General features: G+C 44.1%; 1 protein-coding gene and 2 non-coding genes across 4 annotated transcripts in view; all 3 read left to right on the forward strand.

Moving 5' to 3' along the window:
- Nucleotides 1–20,596, forward strand: part of UBAP2 (ubiquitin associated protein 2) — a 77,307-nt gene that overhangs the window by 33,007 nt on the left and 23,704 nt on the right. For both annotated transcript variants that reach the window (XM_033164538.1, XM_033164539.1), the window contains exons 8-18: nt 3,151–3,251; nt 4,341–4,393; nt 6,074–6,141; nt 7,393–7,582; nt 8,887–9,100; nt 9,255–9,529; nt 11,339–11,511; nt 14,065–14,275; nt 15,868–15,907; nt 18,501–18,690; nt 19,213–19,279. In XM_033164538.1, the coding sequence (XP_033020429.1) occupies nt 3,151–3,251; nt 4,341–4,393; nt 6,074–6,141; nt 7,393–7,582; nt 8,887–9,100; nt 9,255–9,529; nt 11,339–11,511; nt 14,065–14,275; nt 15,868–15,907; nt 18,501–18,690; nt 19,213–19,279 (1,582 nt within the window). The remainder of the gene's footprint in view (nt 1–3,150; nt 3,252–4,340; nt 4,394–6,073; nt 6,142–7,392; nt 7,583–8,886; nt 9,101–9,254; nt 9,530–11,338; nt 11,512–14,064; nt 14,276–15,867; nt 15,908–18,500; nt 18,691–19,212; nt 19,280–20,596) is intronic.
- Nucleotides 7,908–7,990, forward strand: LOC117055365. Its single transcript, XR_004427620.1, has one exon. It is a non-coding gene; the product is annotated as a small nucleolar RNA SNORD121A (small nucleolar RNA).
- Nucleotides 16,853–16,936, forward strand: LOC117055366. Its single transcript, XR_004427621.1, has one exon. It is a non-coding gene; the product is annotated as a small nucleolar RNA SNORD121A (small nucleolar RNA).

The following is a 20,596-nucleotide window of genomic DNA, read 5'->3' on the forward strand; positions in this document are numbered from 1 at the left end:
TTGAGAGGACTTACTGACTCCCTTCTTCCTGATATCAGGAAACTTTATAAAAGTGAGGCAGTCCTTGTGAAACGAGTGCCTTCACTATTACAGCCTGACAGGCAAACTCTTGAGTAATTCAGCAAAAACTTGCAGAGGCAGATAGGGATTGACAACCTCAAGCAGCCGGTTTGTTGCCTGAAGTAATCAAAAACCCAAGATGAGAATTAGTTCTATCAAATTGTCCCAGGAATTTAATTAAAACACATAGTCTCTCTCTCTCTCTCACACACACACACACACAAAATGCTGAGTGCAAGCAGGGGCATTGTAATATTACTGAATAGTAAGGGTTTTTTTGTTTGTTTTGCCAATCATATTATTATGCATTACTATTATTTCCAGAAAAACGTCTGTATCTAAACAAAATATTATTCTATTAATATATTCATAATAGAATTATAGCAATCACTTAGGTACAACTGTAAAATTATAGTGCATTGTGAGTCTCTGTAACAACAAACCTCACAGGCGCTGCAGTTATGACATGTACTATATGAGCAGCATCTGCACAATTGCATTTCACAACTTCATGGATAGCACAAAACGGGTGTGTTATATTGCTGCTAATATGGAGAAGGTGCCCTTGAAGATACTTTGTAGATATCAAAACAGCACTTGCAGGTGCCTAATAGGATTTGGAGATACGAAAGTGCATAAGCAAAATAAATGTTAAAGGGTTTAAATAATCTGAACGTAAAAATTAACCTCGACTGCAGTATCTGTTGACCTTGTGTTAAGAATTCTTAGGACACCGTGGAAGAAATTGACATCCAAATCAATGAGTCTGTCAAATAAAAAACAACAACCAGCATTGCCTTAGAAAGTATGAAGGCTTCCTAGCTGTGCTCTTGAGGGATTCATAGGCATGGCTGTGATGTTGGGAGCCTTTTTTCTTAGACTCAGAATTGGTGACTAATGGTGGCTGTTATATTAGCTGCCCACCCAATGCACATCTGATGAAGTGGCCTCACCCACTGAGGTGTAAGGCATGATAAATATGCTTGTCTTTAAGATGCTGCAAGAACCTCCTTTGTTTTTGGTGCAACATGCTTACCCACTGGGAAGTCACAATCTCAGCCCTGTTGGAACCATGAACAGAAGGTGTTCTTGCCATCTAAAGTAGGCAGCAGGGCGTGGCGGATAAGGAGTTAAAGGACTACTGAAGCTCATTCACCCCAACTATACTCCAGCTGAGAGTTTCTGAAATTACATCCTCTGCTGGCAGTAGGTGGTGGTTGCTCCTTGGCACCATCTGGCAGTGTCAAATTAATCGCACATTCACTCATTCACTTGCAACGCCTCTCACTGTGCCGTTAAAAACTTACCAACCTTGGCACTCTTTCCTGCTTCCCTCATGATACACTACAACATGAGCACAGTCAGTCTAAATGATAGTTTTGAGGCACAAGCAGACATGCTTTTAAGAAGCACAGTAGTGGCTAAAATTGCTCCTCCCCTCCCATGTTTTCGGTGTGCATTGAGAATAGGGATTTGTTGGCCTCCTCACTGTGCATAGAAGGCACATCCAGCTGTACAGGTTTATTTAGTGCAAGGTTGCTCTCTCCTTGTTATTCCATCCCATGTTTCCTCAGTCATTGAGTTCTCCTTTTCAGATAGCTGTGGGATCTCCCAGTTCAGATATTGCTGCCTTTATGTAACGTGAAGAGCTGTGTGGGAGTGTGCAGGGTCACAGATATTGCTGCATACAGTGAGGAGGGAGTATATTTTATTTAAACTGCTTTATAGCCTGCTGTTTTTCAGTATAGTCTACAAAGTGGCAAGCAAATATATAAGATGCAATTCAGATCAATAAAAGACCATGTGGAAACACCATTAAAGTGACTATAAAGAAAATAAACAGCTCTTATTATAATTATTTTATTTTATTAAATTTATATACAGTAAGGCTGCAAATTTAACTTGTGCGCATTCAGCTTTGTGCATGTGGCAAAAAATAAAAAATTGGAAATAAGGTGGGTTTCCAGGACAGTTGACTTTGACCATCCCACCTGCTGGGAAGTTTTTTATGTCTGATGTTTTAGTATGTTCTGATATATGCTGTGAGCTGCCCAGAGTGGCTGGGGATACCCAGCCATATGGGCAGGGTATAAATAATAAAATCATCATCATCATCATCACTGTTCGACTACTGTATATGTGATTTTGGCTTTAGGCATGATCCCTGGAGCGTAACATCTGCATAAGTTGCATGCTTACCGTACTGCTTACATGCCCAAATGGCTTCTAAGCCATTTTATAATATAAGCAGAAGGACCCTCAAGCTGTCTCTTATTAAAATTAATTTGTTATAAAAGTTCTAATGTGCCTCTGCAGTCAACAGAGTGGTAGCAGGATGGAGGGGCAAGGGAATGTCTCTAGGAAGGTTTATCACAGCCTAGGTACCGTCACTGAAATGGCCCTTCCTTGTTACCTGCTTGACCTCCGAAGAGTGGGATATATTCCAGCAAACAAGCAGACTCAATATAGTCAAATATGTTGACCATATAATACCAGCCTTCTGAATCCCACCCAGAAGTGCACTGGCAGCTAGTGAAGATGTTTTTAGTTTCCAGACCATTTTATAAAACAGTACAGTGAGGTTGCTGGCCTAATATCCATAGGCAGGGAGTTCCAAAGCTTAGGTCCTGCTACCCTGAGAGACAGGTGGAGAACAAATATTATAAGATACTGGTTAAAAGTGCAAGTTCTGTACAGTCTGCACAAACTGCCGTTTCCAGACCAACCACAAGGAAACTGACGCATTCTATTTAGTTAGTAATAGCCATTTAAGAAATTGATAGGAAGCAGTTTTTCCCCATCCAGCTACCTCCTAATCCAGTTTTAGTGATGCTAAAGAAGGGGTTTCTTTTATGATTGCTGGGCATGCATGTTCATAGTGGCACTTCCCTATTCCAGACTTCTCTGGAAGAGCCCATGATTTGCCTCACAAGACCCTGGAGTCAGTGCCCTCATCTTCCCAGAGAGGTGTTGCCCGTTGGAAGAGGCAGTGTTAGGCTAGACCGAACAACGATCTTACTCTGTCTAAGGCAGGTACACAAGCTCAACTTTCTGTATATTTCTGACTTTCTCAACTCTCTTGACCTGTAGGACGTTTAACCCTGCAGATTATACGGAGTCTTCTGCTACAGATGGCTTTGGAACAAAAGAATCTTGGGAGTCTGGGCAGAATGAGGGAGATGATGGAACAGGTGAGGCAACTCCACAGAAGGTTTGAGAATTACAAATGTGCCAGAGTTACCATTAGCAAAAATATTACTATCATTATTCATAATGACAATGACCTGTGCTTCACCTGGGTTACAACATTAAAACACAACATTGCTGTGTGCGTGCATGCGTGTGTTCATGTGCATGTCCTCACAGGATATAGATAGGAGGTTTGGGCTTCCAAAACTGAAGGCAGGGAAGTGCCTTCGAATATTGTTGCAATTGTGTTGCTGATTCTGATCCTTTATCTTAAAAAGGAGGCTTTCTGTGGCCACCTTTGTATTACAGTGGGAGAGGAGGGGATTGGGACCACCTCAGTAAGAGAATTCTGGGTGTGTGTGTGTTTAAAAGAAGCTCCTTAGATTTTGTGCTTGCTACACATCCTGCCCTTCCACAGTGTTGGATCAGGCTTGGCTCCTGTAGTCACACTGGGCTTCAGAGGTGCCCCAATGCAGTGGCAACCTCCCTACTCCCAGCTCCCAACTGATTTCAAAGGCTCAGTGCAAGATCAGGGCAAGTCCTTATGAAGAAAGTAGGTGGTCTGTCCTCTTTTTCTAAGATGTTGGCAACAGGTGGGACCTAGCTGTGACAGAAGACAGTTTTACACATGACCTGTATAGAAACTTAGAGGGCACTGCTTGAACTGTATGGTACAATCTGGCCTATGCTGCTCTTAAGTTTTCCTTAAATGCAACAGTGGGGTTTTCAAAATAAATTGTACGGAAAAACCGTTATGCTCCCTAATTTTTACTCTGCCAGCCTTCATCTCTATCCTAAAACACTGCACCATTGATGACAGCACCAGCAGATGGATGCCCTGAGCATTGGGAGGCAGTTGTGGGCTTGTTTTGAGCTATTTCAGAACATAATGATTCTGTTGAATTTAGACAGTGTTAATGGAGGACTCAGCTATCATAATAAGTATGGTAATTAATACCTTGCAAGTTTCCCCCTAAACTTCTATTTCTTTTCACATGGGTTTCCAGTTAGGGATGGATCTGTCAAAGGGGATGTATGGCACCAGGAATTGTGGGTTGATTGTTTGTCTTTTCTCTCCTTTATTGCCATAGGAACATGGAAGAACACAATAGAAGAGTGGACTGCTGAAGACTGGAATGAAGATGTAAGTCTATAATTATTGAGTAGGCAGGAACACTGAATTCATTCTCTGATCAGCCAGTGCCACTTTCTTCTGAATGAGCTACCTAGAACGTTTTGCTAGTTTTTGGGACACCTTGTCTTGAACGTTGCCTGAACTTTGACTAATTTTAATCCCGATATATTGTTCAAATGTCTCTTTTCAAAAGAACCTTTGCTGCAGCAGGGCTGGCCACATCTCATCTAAGATGTGTTGTAAAGATTCTTTGGAAAGAAATGTTTGAACAGTATCCCAAGTTCAATGTGAGTCTTTATGGTAAAAGCAGGACTGCACAAATTCTTTCATTAGTTCTGTTGACTGAGCTACTTCAAAGGCAAGTGTGGGATATAAACTGAGTAAATAAATTAAATGTGAGAAAAACATTTCCCACTTTGCTCCACTTATCCCTTAAGGGCGCTTATCCCTTGATCATCTTTGGTAAATGATATTCTGAGGTAGATTGTGGCTGGGCAGAAGCTTTTCGGTTCAAATACTGTGTGAATTTGATGAATGATGGACACATTTAAATCTGCAGCCTACCCCTGAGTTTGCTTCTGAACAGATGATTCTTGCTAAGAGGGTCTCAGTGTGGCAATGAGACTCCTGCAAAGCAACCGGCAACCACAATTCATCATCTGTTTCGAGGAACTTGCCAATGTGCCAGTGAAGGATGTTGTTGTTGTTGTTGTCTGCTTTCGTGCCATGATTGGGCTCGCCCAGAAGCAGATTAAATTGCTTCCCAGAAGCCGTGTAACAAAAAACTTTTCAGCTGCTGGGAACACCATGTGATCTGATAAATGCCACCGTCCTCAGCAGGCTCTCTGAGCCATCACTCATTTGAAAATTTTCCCTAGTCTGTAGCATCAGTTCTGGCCACAAGGACAGTGCAGTCTGTAGACTGAAAAGGTAGCTGATCTTGCCGAGAAGAGACTCTTCTGCCTTTTACTGCTTTTGGAGGGGTTGGAGCTTGCTTGACACAGTGCTGCACAGTTCAACCCAGGATTTATCCAAAGAGACCACTGACCCACCTATAGGTTACCTGGGCATCAGAAAAAAATAAGATCCTCATGGGAAGCTTCCTTTGTCCTTCTAGGCTATCATAAAGTAATGCACTTTCAGTCTTGGGAGTGAGTGGGATCTGTTGGATCCTGAGCTGGCCCCACTGCTGTCATGTGATGGCATTGGCCTGATCGCTCCAGGCCAACATCGCCCCCACCCCCACCCCCACCCCCACCTTCTCCTTGGCCAGCATGTGCCTTTGGTTCCTGTTGCGTATTGGCCACTTAACAGTAGTCTGTAAACCCTCTTGAGAGACTCTTCTGCTGTAACTTCCCTCGATTCTTTAATGTGTTTATATGCACCCCTTCTTCCCAGGAGCTCAGAGCACTTTGTTATGGCACCAGACGATCTCCAGCTATATATCTATACTGAGGGGAGGCCAATTTCCTATCAAGTTTGAGAACCCCTTTTTTGTATGAGTTTCCTTCCTGAAATCAGTTTGTATGGGCCATAGTTCTGAGGCAAGCTAATTGGCTAGATGGAACACTTTGTCTTGCTCAGCATGCCCCTTCTTGTCTTTCTCGCGAATATTGTCTCCTGAAAAAGAATTGTGTGTTTAATGTGGTTAAAATTCAATTTCTTTCTCTCTCCATCCCCATGTCTCAGCTTTCAGAAACAAAGGTCTTCACTGCTTCATCTGTCCCAGTGGAGAACCACGTCGCTGCTGGCCAAAGGTATATCTTTCCCTGCTCTCTCTCTGTTCCACATCTAGACGAGCCAGTCACACAAACTAGTTCCTGACGTGTTTGTGCTTTGAAGTGTAGTAGGTTACCGTGCGCATCAGTGAAATCATGCATATTTGAAATCCGATTGAAAAAGCCTGCAAACACCCCGTTCAGCCCTCACCCCACCTCTGCCCCCTTTTGTGACGTTTTCAGGTCACTTCTGTGTTTGGCATGTATGTGCAGTCGCACATACATTGAACATGCATAAATCGGGGGTTGCGTGTATTGGATGATGTTCTAAACTTTTGGCTTAAGTCAGATAAATTTTATCTCGGATGATGGAATAGTTGACTTACAATCAGTTTGATCTTTTAAGAAATTGAATCTCTTTGCTTTGTTTGTTTGTGTGTGTGTGTGTGTGTGTAATATATTACACCCACAAATAATGTGGGCTTGTGAATGTACACAGATGCAATGCAGATGAGAAACCACTGCTTTCATTTTGTATCTGAAAAAATGAAGGTGGAGTCAGGGGTCAAGAGTGTGGACCTTTTCTTGCTCCTCCCTCATGTATGTTATTTTTTTGCGCTGGCTTCAACTCTTCTTTCAGTTTTTCTGGCCATCCATCCATTATCCTCCTTTTTGCTGCCTCCTGGAGCTCATTTATGACTAATTCTAAATTCTCTGAAAAGCCGGATTATGGAAGAACAGTACACCATGCGAAGAAGCTGGCCAATTACTTGATTGTGCTGTATTTGAGATTTTTTTGTGAAGTGTAATCCAGCTTCCCCCCCAAAAGATTTGACTAATTTAAGATTTCATATTTCAAATTAAGATAATGATTGAAGTGGTGCCAATATCTGGTGATTTGTCAGCAGTCAGGTCTGCAAATATGACGTGCAACTTAGAGTAATGTACATGCTCACAATATCCACATTGGGATCTGCCTCTGTCCTCTTTCTCTGACAGGGCATTCATTGTTAAAACAAATCACCTCCCTTGCATTCAGGTTTTGGGTGTCTCTCAGGCAAGATAAAGTGAAACTGCTTAGGAGTAACTTCTTACCACAGGCAACATTATAACGTCAGAAAATGACATAATCTCTTTGGACGCTGTCAATAAGAATGTTGGACAAATACTTGTCAGGGATGCCTCAGGTGTACAGTACCCATTGAGTAGGGGTGACCAGAGCTACTGGTTTCCTCACATCTGTGCCTCCTTTGCGTCTTGACATCCTGTCCATAACACTCTGTCTTGTAGCATTGACCTGGTGACGCTGCTTCAGAAGTCCGTAACGTCTGGCCAAGAAACTGAGGCAAACTCCTTCGAGACTCCTCAGCAGCAAGGCTTTGGGCAGGCTTTGGTCTTCACAAATTCCCAACACGATTCTCAGATGGCCTTGGGAGCAAGCAACACAAGCACTGTGAACTCCTATTCTCCGCAGAGCCTGGTAATGTTGCCCTGGATGCTATTCAAAAATGCCAAGCAGTCCTGCGCCCTGAATAATGTTTGCTGTTTTGCCTACTGATTTGCAAAAATGAAGTTAGATTGCCCTGAAGTATGACATGGGTGCAGAAGTGAGCCTGTTCTTGCAAACGATAACCTTAGTGTTTTCAGCCTTGCTTGGGGAGCCCCATCTTTGGTAGACTGACTTTTTCCCTGTCAGTGGCTGAAGTGACCTACTTTGTATTGATTCTTGAAAGTACAGCAGAGGATACTCTGTGCATAATAATTAAAATAAAGCAGTTTCGCTCATGAAACTGAGAGCAGTTCCAGGCTGGAAGACTGTGATGCATTCTTTCCAAGCACATATCTGACTGCTGCATGTGGAAATGAAAACTTTCTGAGTCTTCTAGCTCTGCAAAAATTGCTTTGCTAGTACAGGCAGGTATCGTTCTCCAAACAAAGAATGTTTCACTATATCTGGCGCAGCTACATCCTTCCCTCCCCCTAAAACTATCCCATAGGCATGAATTTATAAATTTGTTTTTATTCATTTTCTACTTTCTATGTCATATTTACTACTACAATGATGCCTGTGGCAGTTTACAGAGTAATGTAAGCAAAAAAAGCAGATTTCTCCTCCAGGGTGTTCACAAACCAAATATTGAGAGAGAAGAAGGAAGGGGGAAATGTCACAGGGTTCTATGCTCAAGGACAGTTGCATGTGCTTAAGCTTAGTTTCTATACAGCAGAGATTGGGATCCTATAGCCTGTGGGCCAATCACGGTTGGCTGGAGGTTCAATTTGGCCAGAAAGGCCATTTCCCCTGAACCATATCCATATGTCCATGCCCTGAAGATACCAGGCAACACCAGCTGATGGGCAGGGTTGAGTCCTGCTGGGTGCTCCTTTGCCAGGGCATTCCCTGCAGGGAAAGTGTTGGTGAAGCAGATTTGTCTCCCACGCCTCCACAAGTCAACTTTGACAGTTTGGGGGTGGGGACTGCCCTCCTGTCACTCAGCTGATGTCATGATTTACAGGTGGGCTACCCCACCTGCCTAAGTTGGCCCTATGCAGGGTGGGGGTTGATAATGATCTGGCCCGCAGGGCCAAAAATGTTCTCATCCCCTGATGTAGAAGGTGAGCACTAAAGATATCAGAGATTCCCCCAGACATTTGCATTTTGAATCACTGACTGTATATAATGTATTTTCCCTATTTGTATTATTCTGTAATAATTATAAAACATGAATTGCAGTGTATTAAGTCTAGTGAACCTTGGTGTGTTTTTCTTCTCCCCATTCTGATTAGTCTTCAGTCCTCTGTTCAGGGTTTGGAGAGCTTGGATCTTCAAAACTGGCCAATTCCACTGGATCTCAGATTTTAGACCAGTTGAAATCTCCAGGCTTGGGCCAGTTCCCGTCACAAGGTTCTCTCAGTACAAACTCCCCCATTTCCACAACCACAACATCATCCTGGGATGCAAAACCGTCAATTTCACAGCCTTCTATCCTCAGTCAGTTTGGTAAGTGTTCATTGACCCCTTTGATTAAAGGGGGGGGGGGGACGGACAAGCAGCAACTTTATTGCTGTGTAGTGAAACCTGCTGACCAACTAGCAGTTCCTGGAGCAAGGGGTGGTGTAATTGTTCAATTTCTCCCCTTGGTCTTGGTGCTTAGACTTCAAATCCCAGCCTGAACCATCCCCGGTTCTGAGTCAGCTGACGCAGCGGCAACAGCAGCAGCAGACACTGGCAGCCCCCGCCCCACCTCCTGGGTTGGAATCCTTCACCCCACAGAAAGCCCGGGAGCCATCACCGGTTGACAGCTCAATGGCTGCCGGCAAAATGCTCCACCTCCCCAGCCTGTCTACGGATAGCCAGGTGGCGCCTTCCCAGCAGACGCAGCAGAAACAGATCAAGCCGCCAAAACGGAGGATACCCCCAGCTTCAAAGGTGGGTAAAGCTGCAGAGCTCAAGCACTGGCAGTATTGCCCTTGCTAGACATAGGCGAAGGCCAAGAGCGGTAGACTCGTAATCTGGTGAACCGGGTTCGCGTCTCCGCTCCTCCACATGCAGCTGCTGGGTGACCTTGGGCTAGTCACACTTCTTTGAAGTCTCTCAGCCCCACTCACCTCACAGAGTGTTTGTTGTGGGGCAGGAAGGGAAAGGAGAATGTTAGCCGCTTTGAGACTCCTTAGGGTAGTGATAAAACGGGATATCAAATCCAAACTCTTCTTCTTCTTCTTCTTCTTCTTCTTCTTCTTCTTCTTCTTCTTCATCATCATCATCTCATGAAAGAGCTCCACTCAATTATCTGCCTCCTAACTGATTAAATAAATGTACAATATCGCCAAGCCTTCATATAGGTGTATTTTTTGAGAAGCCTATTTTGGCAGTGAGCAGTATATCTATTAGAATTATTTAGGTATAAAAGTATTTATATACTGCTGTTTCACAAAATATTGGGAGGTTTACAACTATATGTAAACAATAAAACACTAAAAAAAATCCCACCCTATTAAAAACAGTACTTTTATGTTAATAATAATAATGAAGTGTATGTTCACTTAACTATTTAAACAGAAGCTGCTGCTCATGGTTGTGGGGAGAGGTGATCTTAAACATTTTCACCAGAGTCAAAATAGCTTCAGAAACAAATGGGTGCCCTTAACTTGCTGTCCCATAAATTAAAACATGCTTCCCATAAGCCTAATTTTGGACAGTTGCACAATGCAGTTGCACTTGGGCTGTGGTCTTGTTTTGGAGACAGAAGAACCTACATTGATAGATCTTCCTCAGAGTGTCCCTTAGCTGGCTGCTTGTTTTGTTTTGTTTTGTTTTGTTTTGTTTTGTTTTGTGCAAGACGGTAGTCTGGCTTTTGTAGCTGGATGCTGGAGTTTAAAGTTTAAGCTGCTTAATAAACTTAGCAGGTGTTGAGTGCTGTGCAGATCACATAATCTTCAAAACGTTAATGCCGCTGCCTATGTAGCTTTCAAAATAAGGGTAAATTTGAACAGCATGCACTTGTTGGCATTCTGTGTGCAAATCTGGGAATTCTTAAGATGTTTAGCAGGTGGGAGCTTGGTATTTTTCCAGCGACGTTGTTGTACAAATCTGTCCCAAATTCTGTTTGTGGGGGTGTGAATGCTGCTTGCAGCTATGAGATGAAGTTTTTATTCGGCTGAATCTGTATTACTCCCACTGACTGGCAGCAAATACATTCCTAAAAGTCAAGATTTCCTTAATCTGAAATCAAGTTGTTTCCCTGGTTTTTTTCTCATCCCGTTTTGTTTCCTGGCACAAATGCTGTGTGTCTTGGCCCATAAAGCTGTTAAATGGTTTGGGACCAGGGTATGAACCTGCCTGCCCTTTTTGAGCTCTTGTCTGAGGACCATTGTTGTCCCTGCCTTTTGGAGATCACGTGGCTGCAGCTTTGGGATTCCCTTCCCTAGGATCCACCTGGCACTTTCGATTGTCAAGTTGAGACTGTTTTCTTCTCTTGAACTCCTAATGTCTGTTGTATAGTATTATTCTAGTTTTTGATGTTAAATTGCACCACACTATTTTTCTGGTTGTAGGGATTTGTGGGGGGTGGGGGTGGGGATACATTTAGTTGCATTTGGAAATCTGTTTTATGAGTGGGATATTCACGCCTTAAATAGAAATAAAGTAAATATATTGTACAAAGCAGCATCTGTGCGGCAGAAATTACTCATTCTGGTGCCAAATCAACAGATTACCAACATGTTCCTTAATTTTCAGATCCCTTCCTCTGCTGTGGAGATGCCTGGATCCACAGACGTATCAGGGTTAAATGTGCAGTTTGGCGCTCTTGAGTTTGGGTTGGAGCCTTCTCTCTCGGAGTTTGGAACTGCTTCAAGCTACGAGAACACCAGCCAGGCACCCAGCAACATCCTGTACCCAAAGCCCATAAAGTATGCACACTGTTCCGCTTCTATCCTCTGGTCTGCTTCTCACCAAGCTTGATTTTGTGTCAGGGAAGATGTCTGAAGATAAAGGTGTTTTGTTCTAGGGACTCTGTGGCACAACCCTCCCGGGGCTGAAACAGATCTACTTGTAAATAAGAGAATCCTGGGTGTAGGGATCTAAATGTAAAGAGGTTTATTACTTGCTGGCTGCAAAGACCTGCATTGAAAATCAGGCTGGAAGTGGAAATGGATGCTGTGAATGCCTTAGCTTTCCTATGAACTCCCTAATTATGTAAACTCTCACAGCTGTCTGTAGTACAATACAAAATAACAATAATTTATTTCTTATACCCAGTGCATCGGACTGGGTTGCCCCAGCCGCTCTGGGTGGTTTGGCTTCCCATTTATTCCTTGGCAGCATTGGGCTTGTGTCTTAAAAGTGCTACCCGAGAAGACTTGAGATGGGAGTAAGAGTTCAGGAAGGGACAGGCTCTTTATTGAAACGAGCCTCAATAGCAACAAAAAACAGCATCCTTTTCATCCATGAGCGTTGCAGAGGATTTGGGCCAGAGATGAGGAATTAGCTGACCTGAGGTCCAGGTTTATATCCCCCGTTCAAATTTTCTGACTGCCAAACAAAGCAGTGCCATAAAGGAGAATGCACAGGAAGAAGAACACAAGTCAGAATATGAAGAAAATGCACCACACCTTGTGTGTCCCCATGCCCTGGCTCTGTGCCGCTACGAGCCTTGACAGTTTTGTCGCTCAGAGATGATCATCTTAATGTACTGACGAGAGTACTGTGCAAGAGTATTTTGTAGCTCAGGGTTACAGTGATAAAGCAGATTCGTACAGCTGTGGCCTTGTGAGTCTACTCTGAGTAAAATGACAGCTGAGTTTGTGAAGTAGGCAAGTTGTCCTTATGGTGTGCATAGGAGTCCTGCTGGATCAGGCCAAAAATCCAGCTAGCCAGATGCACACAAAGCTGGACATGGCAGTATCTCTTCCCCTTTTCTGTCCCCAGCATCTCATGCTGCCTTTAACAAACAGAGGCTCTGTTTAATTAACCTGGCTAATAGCCTCAGAATAGAGCTATTTTCTGTGAATTATCTAGCGATTCTTTAAGGCCACGATAGCAGTCATCATCGTGTCTGGTGGCAGTGAGTTCTGTTAGGTAAGTCTTCACAGTGGCTTAAGTTTACCTTGGTTGCATATATTATAATTGCTGGTCCTCAGTCTCTCTAATTTTCAAATACAGTGTTTGCAGAGATGGGGGATCAGTCATTTTTGTGTCCTTCCTGGGAGGCCTGGGTGGAAGCTACAAAGCCCCTGAAAGGGCCACATGTGAATGTCTGCTCCCACATTCCATGTTAAGACTTGTACCAGGGGCAGACAAGGATGTCTTGAAAAACAGCCTTTTTTTCTCTCCCCTCCTTCCCCTGTGGTTTTTATTATCTAGTCCAGGGGTCAGCAAAATTTTTCAGCAGGGCTAGTCCACTGTCCCTCAGACCTTGTGAGGGGCCGGACTATATTTTGAAAATAAAAATAATAATGAATGAATTCCTATGCCCCACAAATAACCCACAGATACATTTTAAATAAAAGCACACATTCTACTCATGTAAAAACACCAGGCAGGCCCCACAAATAACCCAGAGATGCATTTTAAATAAAAGGACACATTCTGCTCGTGTAAAAACACGCTGATTCCTGTACCGTCCGCAGGCCGGATTTAGAATGCGATAGGGCTGCATCTGGCCCCCGGGCCTTAGTTTGGCGACCCCTGATCTAGTCTGATTATGAGGTTTTTTTGGGCTGGACAAACGCTTACACACTAGTTTGCGACTTATTAATTGGCCTAATAAAGGCACTGGCCCGATAAGGTATTTGGATTTTTCCTAATGGGCCAAGAAAGCTACCATTTTGTTTTCTGTGTTTACCTTTGTTAGCAAGCTCAGGCAGGACCAGCCCACCCATGCGGTAGGGTGAGGTTACTGCCTCAGGTGGCAGGATCCACTGTGGTAGCAGACCCCAATGTAGATCTTTATTCCCCCTTGCTCCTGGTGCAGATCTTCACTCACCTCTTCTTTCCTAGTGGGGAGGGGGAGTAGCATTTTGTGGTTCACCTCAGATGCCAAAATGTCTTGGGCCAGCCCTGAGCTCAGGACTGCTAAACTGGGTTTTAATGCTGCAAGAAGGGGAGGCAAAACATTTCCCCTCTTGACACCACTCATAACTATTATGTCTTCCCTTGGACTTCTCTTAAAAGCCAGGAGCAAAGTCTTTTTACCTGGAAACAGTGACACAGAGCCATGGGAAAAAAGTGGTGTTGATTTACTTCAAAGGTCGTCTTCTCCCTTGTGGCAGGACTCCAAAACCTCATTTTAAAGGCCTCTTTGTTTTTGAGTTGTGTGAGCATCCAGCATGGGCCTTTCCTTATTTCAAGCTGTTGAAACTTGCATATCTGGTTCAAAGCAGCTCTCTTGAGAGCTGGTTAACTTCATGATGATATCTGAATCCGTGTTAACCGTGATGTCCAATGACTTTTGCTTTTTCCAGCGACCCTTTGAATACCTCTTTGCCAATGTCCAATACAGTGCAGGAGCCCACCTATGCCACCCCTGCCATCACTTCTGGCAGCCTCAGCGGCTCCTCCCAGAGCGCTAGTCCCATAACAACCACGTCCTCCTTCGACCAGGCCTCTGTGCATAGCAGGATAACATACCAAAGTTCCGTGCCTCTATCAGAACCAATCTCAGCTGCTGTCACGGTGAGTAGGCTTTGCAAGGCATCCGTTGTGGAAATGTCACCATAGTGCAGCTTGCTTATGGAGGGCCAGGGTTGAGATAAATGACATATAGCCTAATTCATCCTTACTGCTCACAGTGTCTCAGGCTTGGCTTCAGATATCATTGACTGAAATATTTTATTCTGTTTATTAGACTTTTGTCCTTCCCTTTTTCCCAAAGGAGCCCAAGGTGGCAAACAACAAAATGATGCATTGTAAAAGAACACATTTAAGAACAAACCATATTTTATCGGATTTATATCCCACCATTCTTTACATCCCAGCTGGGCAGCATCTAACAGCAACACCCTATTGATTGCTTTGTCTTTTCAAATGAAGCCACAGTGTTTTGGAGTCAATGCAGCCTGAAAGTCCTTGAGCAGTCAAAAGTGCTTTGCGCATATGCTCAGTAATCTGCAACAACCCTGTGAAGTAGGCTAGCAGCATTATCAAACCAACACTGAGAAACCACAATATTTCCTGAAGACAGGCTAATGAGTTGGGGACTAGCATACAGTAACTGATTACAAAACTTTAAACAGTACCAGTGATCAATTGGCAGGAACTGTTGAAACTGCAAAAGACTTAATAAGCTTAAGAGACAGTCACGTGTCATAGCAGGGGTTTGTTTGGAAGTCTAGGTATGCTTGCGCGGACGCAGGTGGCGCTGTGGTCTAAACTACTGAGCCTCTTGGACTTGCTGATTAGAAGGTCAGCAGTTTGAATCTGCACGATGGGGTGAGCTTCCTTTGCTCTGTCCCAGCTTCTGCCAAGCTAGAAATTTGAAAGCATGCCAGTGCAAGTAGATAAATAGGTACCACTGCAGCAAGTTAAATGGTGTTTCTGTGCTCTCTGGCTTCTGTCACTGTGTTCTGTTGCACCAGAAGTGGTTTAGTTGTGCTGGCCACATAACTCAGAAAGCTGTCAGTGGACAAACGCTGGCTCCCTTGGCCTGAAAAGTGAGATGAGCGCTGCACCCTGTGTACGCTACAACGTACACAAACCAAGACATGTATTTGCAGAACTTACACTTTAAAAGTGCCAGGCAATAGTCACTTATCTCTCAGCATGCTTTGAAAATCCCTGCCTGTTAACAAGCATCCTCACTAAACTCTGGCCAGCTTATCCCATGCCTCCCTCTGACAAACCTAAGTGTAAGCCACCTTGGCAGAAAGGTGATATATGAAAGAAAGAAAGAAATGCATGTATGCATATATACATACATAAGGAGGGGGTCATTAATGGCTAGCCATGGTCTTATTTGTTTTTTCGCCTGCTCCGTCACACAGGCTTACAGAAAACAGCAATTATTTTTTTTAAAGCATATGTCCGGTTAAAGCTGGATTTAAAAAGATAACATTGCTAAAAACCTGCCACACTTTAGATGGACTGCCCCCAATGTGTCACAAGGTTAGTAGAACGTACCACTTAATGTACGCCCCTTACACATATTTCACACTGTTTTTGCCAAATTCCTTTCCTTTCCTGCTGTGTTAGCTGAGATTTGGTTACCTGTTTCATTTCACTTTTGGAGAGCTGATCCGCTAATTATTATTATTTGATTACTCTTCCAGAATGGACACAGCAGTGTGCGAACACAGCCAACCCTTGACAGTAAGTTCATAAACCTTTGTTATGCATGGAGTTGTGAGTTTTTCCGTGCTGTAGGTTTTTGTCGTATGAATTGATAGCCTTCTGCTCTTGGAGATCAGGGTGGTGAGGACCGTATTTGTACTTGCAGCGTTTATGCTTGCTTTCCATGCAGGCCTTAGTAGTTCACAGTCAAGCCAGCTGTATGAAGCTTGCCACCTGGTGTACAGACGGGTGTTAGCAGTTAACCATATTGAGTTCAGGCCATTTCCTACTTCCTCTGCATGCACCCTGTGCCCAAGCCCAGACTTTTGACAGGGCTGACACTCCATCCCTTTTAAAAATCATTCACTAAGAATACAGGTGAAACTCGAAAAATTAGAATATCGTTGAAAAGTCCATTTATGTAAGTAAGCAATTGTTTTCATTAGCTACTGGAGTTTAATATATGAGATAGACTCATAACATGCAAAGTGAGCTATGTCAAGCCTTTATTTGTTATAATTGTCATGAATATGGCACACAGCTGATGAAAACCCCGAAGTTCAAATTGTTAATTTGGGGTTTTCATCAGCTGTACGCCATAATCATCACAATTATAACAAATAAAGGCTTGACATATCTCGCTTTGCATGTGATGAGTCTATCTCATATATTAAACCCCAGTAGCTAATGAGAACAATTGCTTACATAAATGGACTTTTCCACGATATTCTAATTTTTCGAGTTTCACCTGTATCTGCGGCAATCCTGCAGGGAGCTGGCGTATGACCAACTAAGTTTGTTTTTGGTATGAGCTTTTGTGTATCTGAAGAAGTGTGCATGCACACGAAAGCTCATACCAAGAACAAACTTAGCTGGTCTCTAAGGTGCTACTGGAAGGAATTTTCTTAAATTACTTGCTAGACTGTTTGGGGGAACAAGTCTGGCTGGGGCAACTTGGTAACCCTGTGGAATCTAGCAAGCCAGAATGAATAGACTATGATGCTCACCTTCCAAGCACATATCTGATACAGTATGCTGTGGAAAATCCTGTGACTGAGTCTTTTCTGCTAACATCTAGAGAGTTATGCTCTTAGGTTTTGTGTATTTTTAGAAAATGGGGCTGTTAAAATATTACAAAGCCCAGAAGCAATTTTTTCAGCAGTGTCCTAGGGATGGAAAGCAAGTCAATTTTTAAAGCTTATAGCTTTCCCTTGGGAACCCCCAGACTTTTCCAGCTATTTTTGTACAAAACAGCTTTACTTGATGGGGATATATTTTTGTTGTCATTAATGTACCAAGAGAACCTGACCAGCTGACCTACAAGACACATTAAATGGCCAGTGCTGGGTAAGGAAATCGGTGAGGCTTATCAGGAAGCGAATCCGCTGAGCTAACATCACTTTTGGAGAACAGATACCTCGGGTTGAGAACTTTGCTACAGGATGAGAACAGAAATTGCATAGCAGCGGAAGGCCCCATTAGCTAAAGTGGTACCTCAGGTTAAGAACAGTTTCAGGTTAAGAACGGACCTCCGGAACGAATTAAGTTCTTAACCCAAGGTATGACTGTAATCCATCACTGAGACCCTGCTCTCTGCTCTGTCCATAAGATATATTAGGCTGAAGAGAGCCTTTTAGTGATGGCCCCACACTTACAGAATACTCTTCCCTGGGAAATAGCCTTTCCAACTTTGGAAACTTAAAAGAAACAAAACCTATTTATTTCAGTTTGATTTCTAATTAGTAGCTGCTATTCAGTTTTAAGGGAAAGTGATACAGTGTGGTTGTAATTTGATTGTAACTTTATCATGTTTTATTGCTATTCTTGAATTTGATAAAATACCACCTTGAAGGGGCAGTTGTATGAATCTGATACAATAAATAAACTCTGTGTGTGTGTGTGTGTGTGTGTGTGCGTGTGCGCATGCGCACACACACACCACACACACCTCCCATTCCCACTCTGTCGACCTGTGCACAGATATCTGAATCACACAAGATAGCTTGGCTCTTTTAACGACTTCTAGAAAGATGTTGCTGGGGCTTTTTTTGTGTTTAACCTGTGCAAACCTGTGTGGACTATTCCTGGAGTTTTGCTTGTTGGCTGGCTGTTGGCTCCTTGGCAGCATAGATCACCGTTTACAGATGCCGCCTCTCACAGCATCATCTCTTGTCCTGCTCTTTGCCCCTTCCAGATCTCCTGGCGGTTATTCGCTTGGCTGAAATAACACAGCCACACTTGCTTATTGGGGAGCTGAATGAGCTGAGGGAGAGAACTATGGTGTGGCAGAGGCATTATTTTTAGTACTTCAGGTTACATACGCTTCAGGTTACAGACTCCGCTAACCCAGAAATAATGCTTCAGGTTAAGAACTTTGCTTCAGGATAAGAACAGAAATTGTGCTCTGGCGGCGCAGCAGCAGCGGGAGGCCCCATTAGCTAAAGTGGTGCTTCAGGTTAAGAACAGTTTCAGGTTAAGAACAGACCCCCGGAACGAATTAAGTACGTAACCAGAGGTACCACTGTATGTTCTTTCTCACGCACGTGTCATTTTACACATACACCTTCCCAACCAGCTTGGTTGTGCTGTGCAGCAGGGCCTCCTCTGAATTGCTTTTCCCAACTTATTTCAGCCACTCCATCAATTCCAGCCTCTAAGACAGAAACCGCTCCTCCGGTGCTGCCCGCCAAAGGCTGTTCCTTGCCTAGCACCGCGGCCACCACAGCTTTGCTTCTACCTTCGGCACCACCGCATACAGCAGCACTTCCCAGCTTGCCGCAGTCAAATGACTTGGTCAGCAGCTCACTCTCCCAGTTAAGCAGGTACAGCAGGGGGGTATGGGGTGGGCGTGAATTGGAGGTGGGCGGGTGGGCAGACGCACAAATGGTGCTCCTCTGTCTCCTTAACCTGCACAAGGCCAACTTACTCCAGCTTTATTTGACACACTTCCACCAAAGGCCCAAGTTGCACAATGATGCAGACACATGGCACACCCACCACCACCGGATACCAAAAGGAAGCCAGTTAGGCTTCTGGAAATGCTGGGTTTGTGTGGTGCTGGTGACCGACTAACTCTTAGGAGGTGGGGACCACCTATATTTGCACCTGCTGAAGCTTCTGTTTTGCAAGTCTAGCCTTTTAGGTTGCAAGACGTGGGTGGCTTTCTTTTAATGGTGAGAATTGCCCAGCGACTTACCAAAGGAGCTCTTAAACCACCTGCCCACTCCAGTGCTGGTCATTGTTGTTTTGACTGTCCCCAAACGACAGTCTCCCCCCTCCCTCTACGTACTCCGATGTGAACTGACCCTCAGTTATCTTACCCCTCACCCTTGTTTTCCTCCCAGTTCTCTCTCAAATCATCAGAGCAGCCTCTCATCTGCCTCAGCACTGTCTTCATCTACATCACACACGGTAAGTTCCTTGCGTGTTTCGAAATTACCTACCCTGACTAAAATTAGGCTCTCTTGCAATGGAACGGGTGTCTTCCTTTTGACTTGGAGTGAGGAATCGTTTCCCTTCTACACACTCTCTTTGTCACTTGTTACCTGCCAGACCTACCAGTTCTGAATAATTCCCCCCCCCCTTCTCTGTGCCTCAAGATGGTGAGGTTTGCCTGCTGGGTAGCTTCCACCACAATCAAAGGGGGGGGGGGAATGGCACAGCATTGAAGAAGGATGCTACTTGGAAGTTTGTAGAAGCAGCAGCCAAGGTGATGCAGCAGCGGATGTTGTTGGTTGGGGAGATATCCTCCAAGATCCACTTGTATGTGCCAACTGACGACAGAGAATTGGCAATCTTGTAAACGATGATGGCAGAATTTTGGTGGCAGTTGGCAGAGATTTATCTTGATGTTATCTGCTTTGTGCTTGAAGTAAAACTCCCAGACACTTGAATAGCTTTTAGATTCATATTTTACAGTAGGCTGGTCACCAAGAAGTGAGAAATCCTAGAATCCCCCTGTTATTAAAATACACTGTTTAACATCTACATGAAACTGCTGAATGGGGTTATCCAGAGGTTTGGAGTACGTTGTCAGCAATATGCTGATGACACACAGCCCTACTTCTCCTTTGCATCTGCAGGTGAGGGAGTGGAAATGCTGGACCATTGTCTCGCCTCAGTTATGGACTGGATGAGAGCCAGTAAACTGAAGCTCAGTCCAGAAAAAGACTGAGGCGCTGTTAGTGGGCAGTTCCCCTGGCTGGTTGGGAGGTTGCCTGCTCTTGATGGGGTTACCACTCCCTCTGAAGGAGCGTGTACTTAGCTTGAGGTACTTCTGGGTCCTTTGCTGTTGCTTAAGACTCAGGTGGCCTCAGTGTTATGGAGTGCCTTCCATGAGCTTCAGCTAGTGGCCCAGCTATGCCCCCATCTGCACAGGGACAGCCTAACTTCTCTTGTCTAGGTTCTGGATTACTGAAACACATAATGCATGGGGTTGCCTCTGAAGCTGGTTCGGGAACTTCAGCCGGTGTAGAAGTCAGGGGCCAGATTGTGCACTGGGGCAAGAGGGTTTGAGCATATGATGCCAATCCTGGCCCAACATCACTGGCTACCAGTTAGTTTCCAGGCCCACCTTCATTACATACCTTTAGGTGCCACGCAAAAGCATTCCTCTTCTCCCAGGCCTTTGGCTAATTAAACAGTCCATGGCCTTTTAAACTGTGTATTGGGGGTGTGTTGTTTTGTTTTGTTATTATGGTATGTATTTTTGTGTTTTCATATTGATAA

This window comes from Lacerta agilis, chromosome 11, assembly GCF_009819535.1.
Source record: "Lacerta agilis isolate rLacAgi1 chromosome 11, rLacAgi1.pri, whole genome shotgun sequence".
In the NCBI taxonomy this organism is placed as follows: domain Eukaryota; kingdom Metazoa; phylum Chordata; class Lepidosauria; order Squamata; family Lacertidae; genus Lacerta; species Lacerta agilis.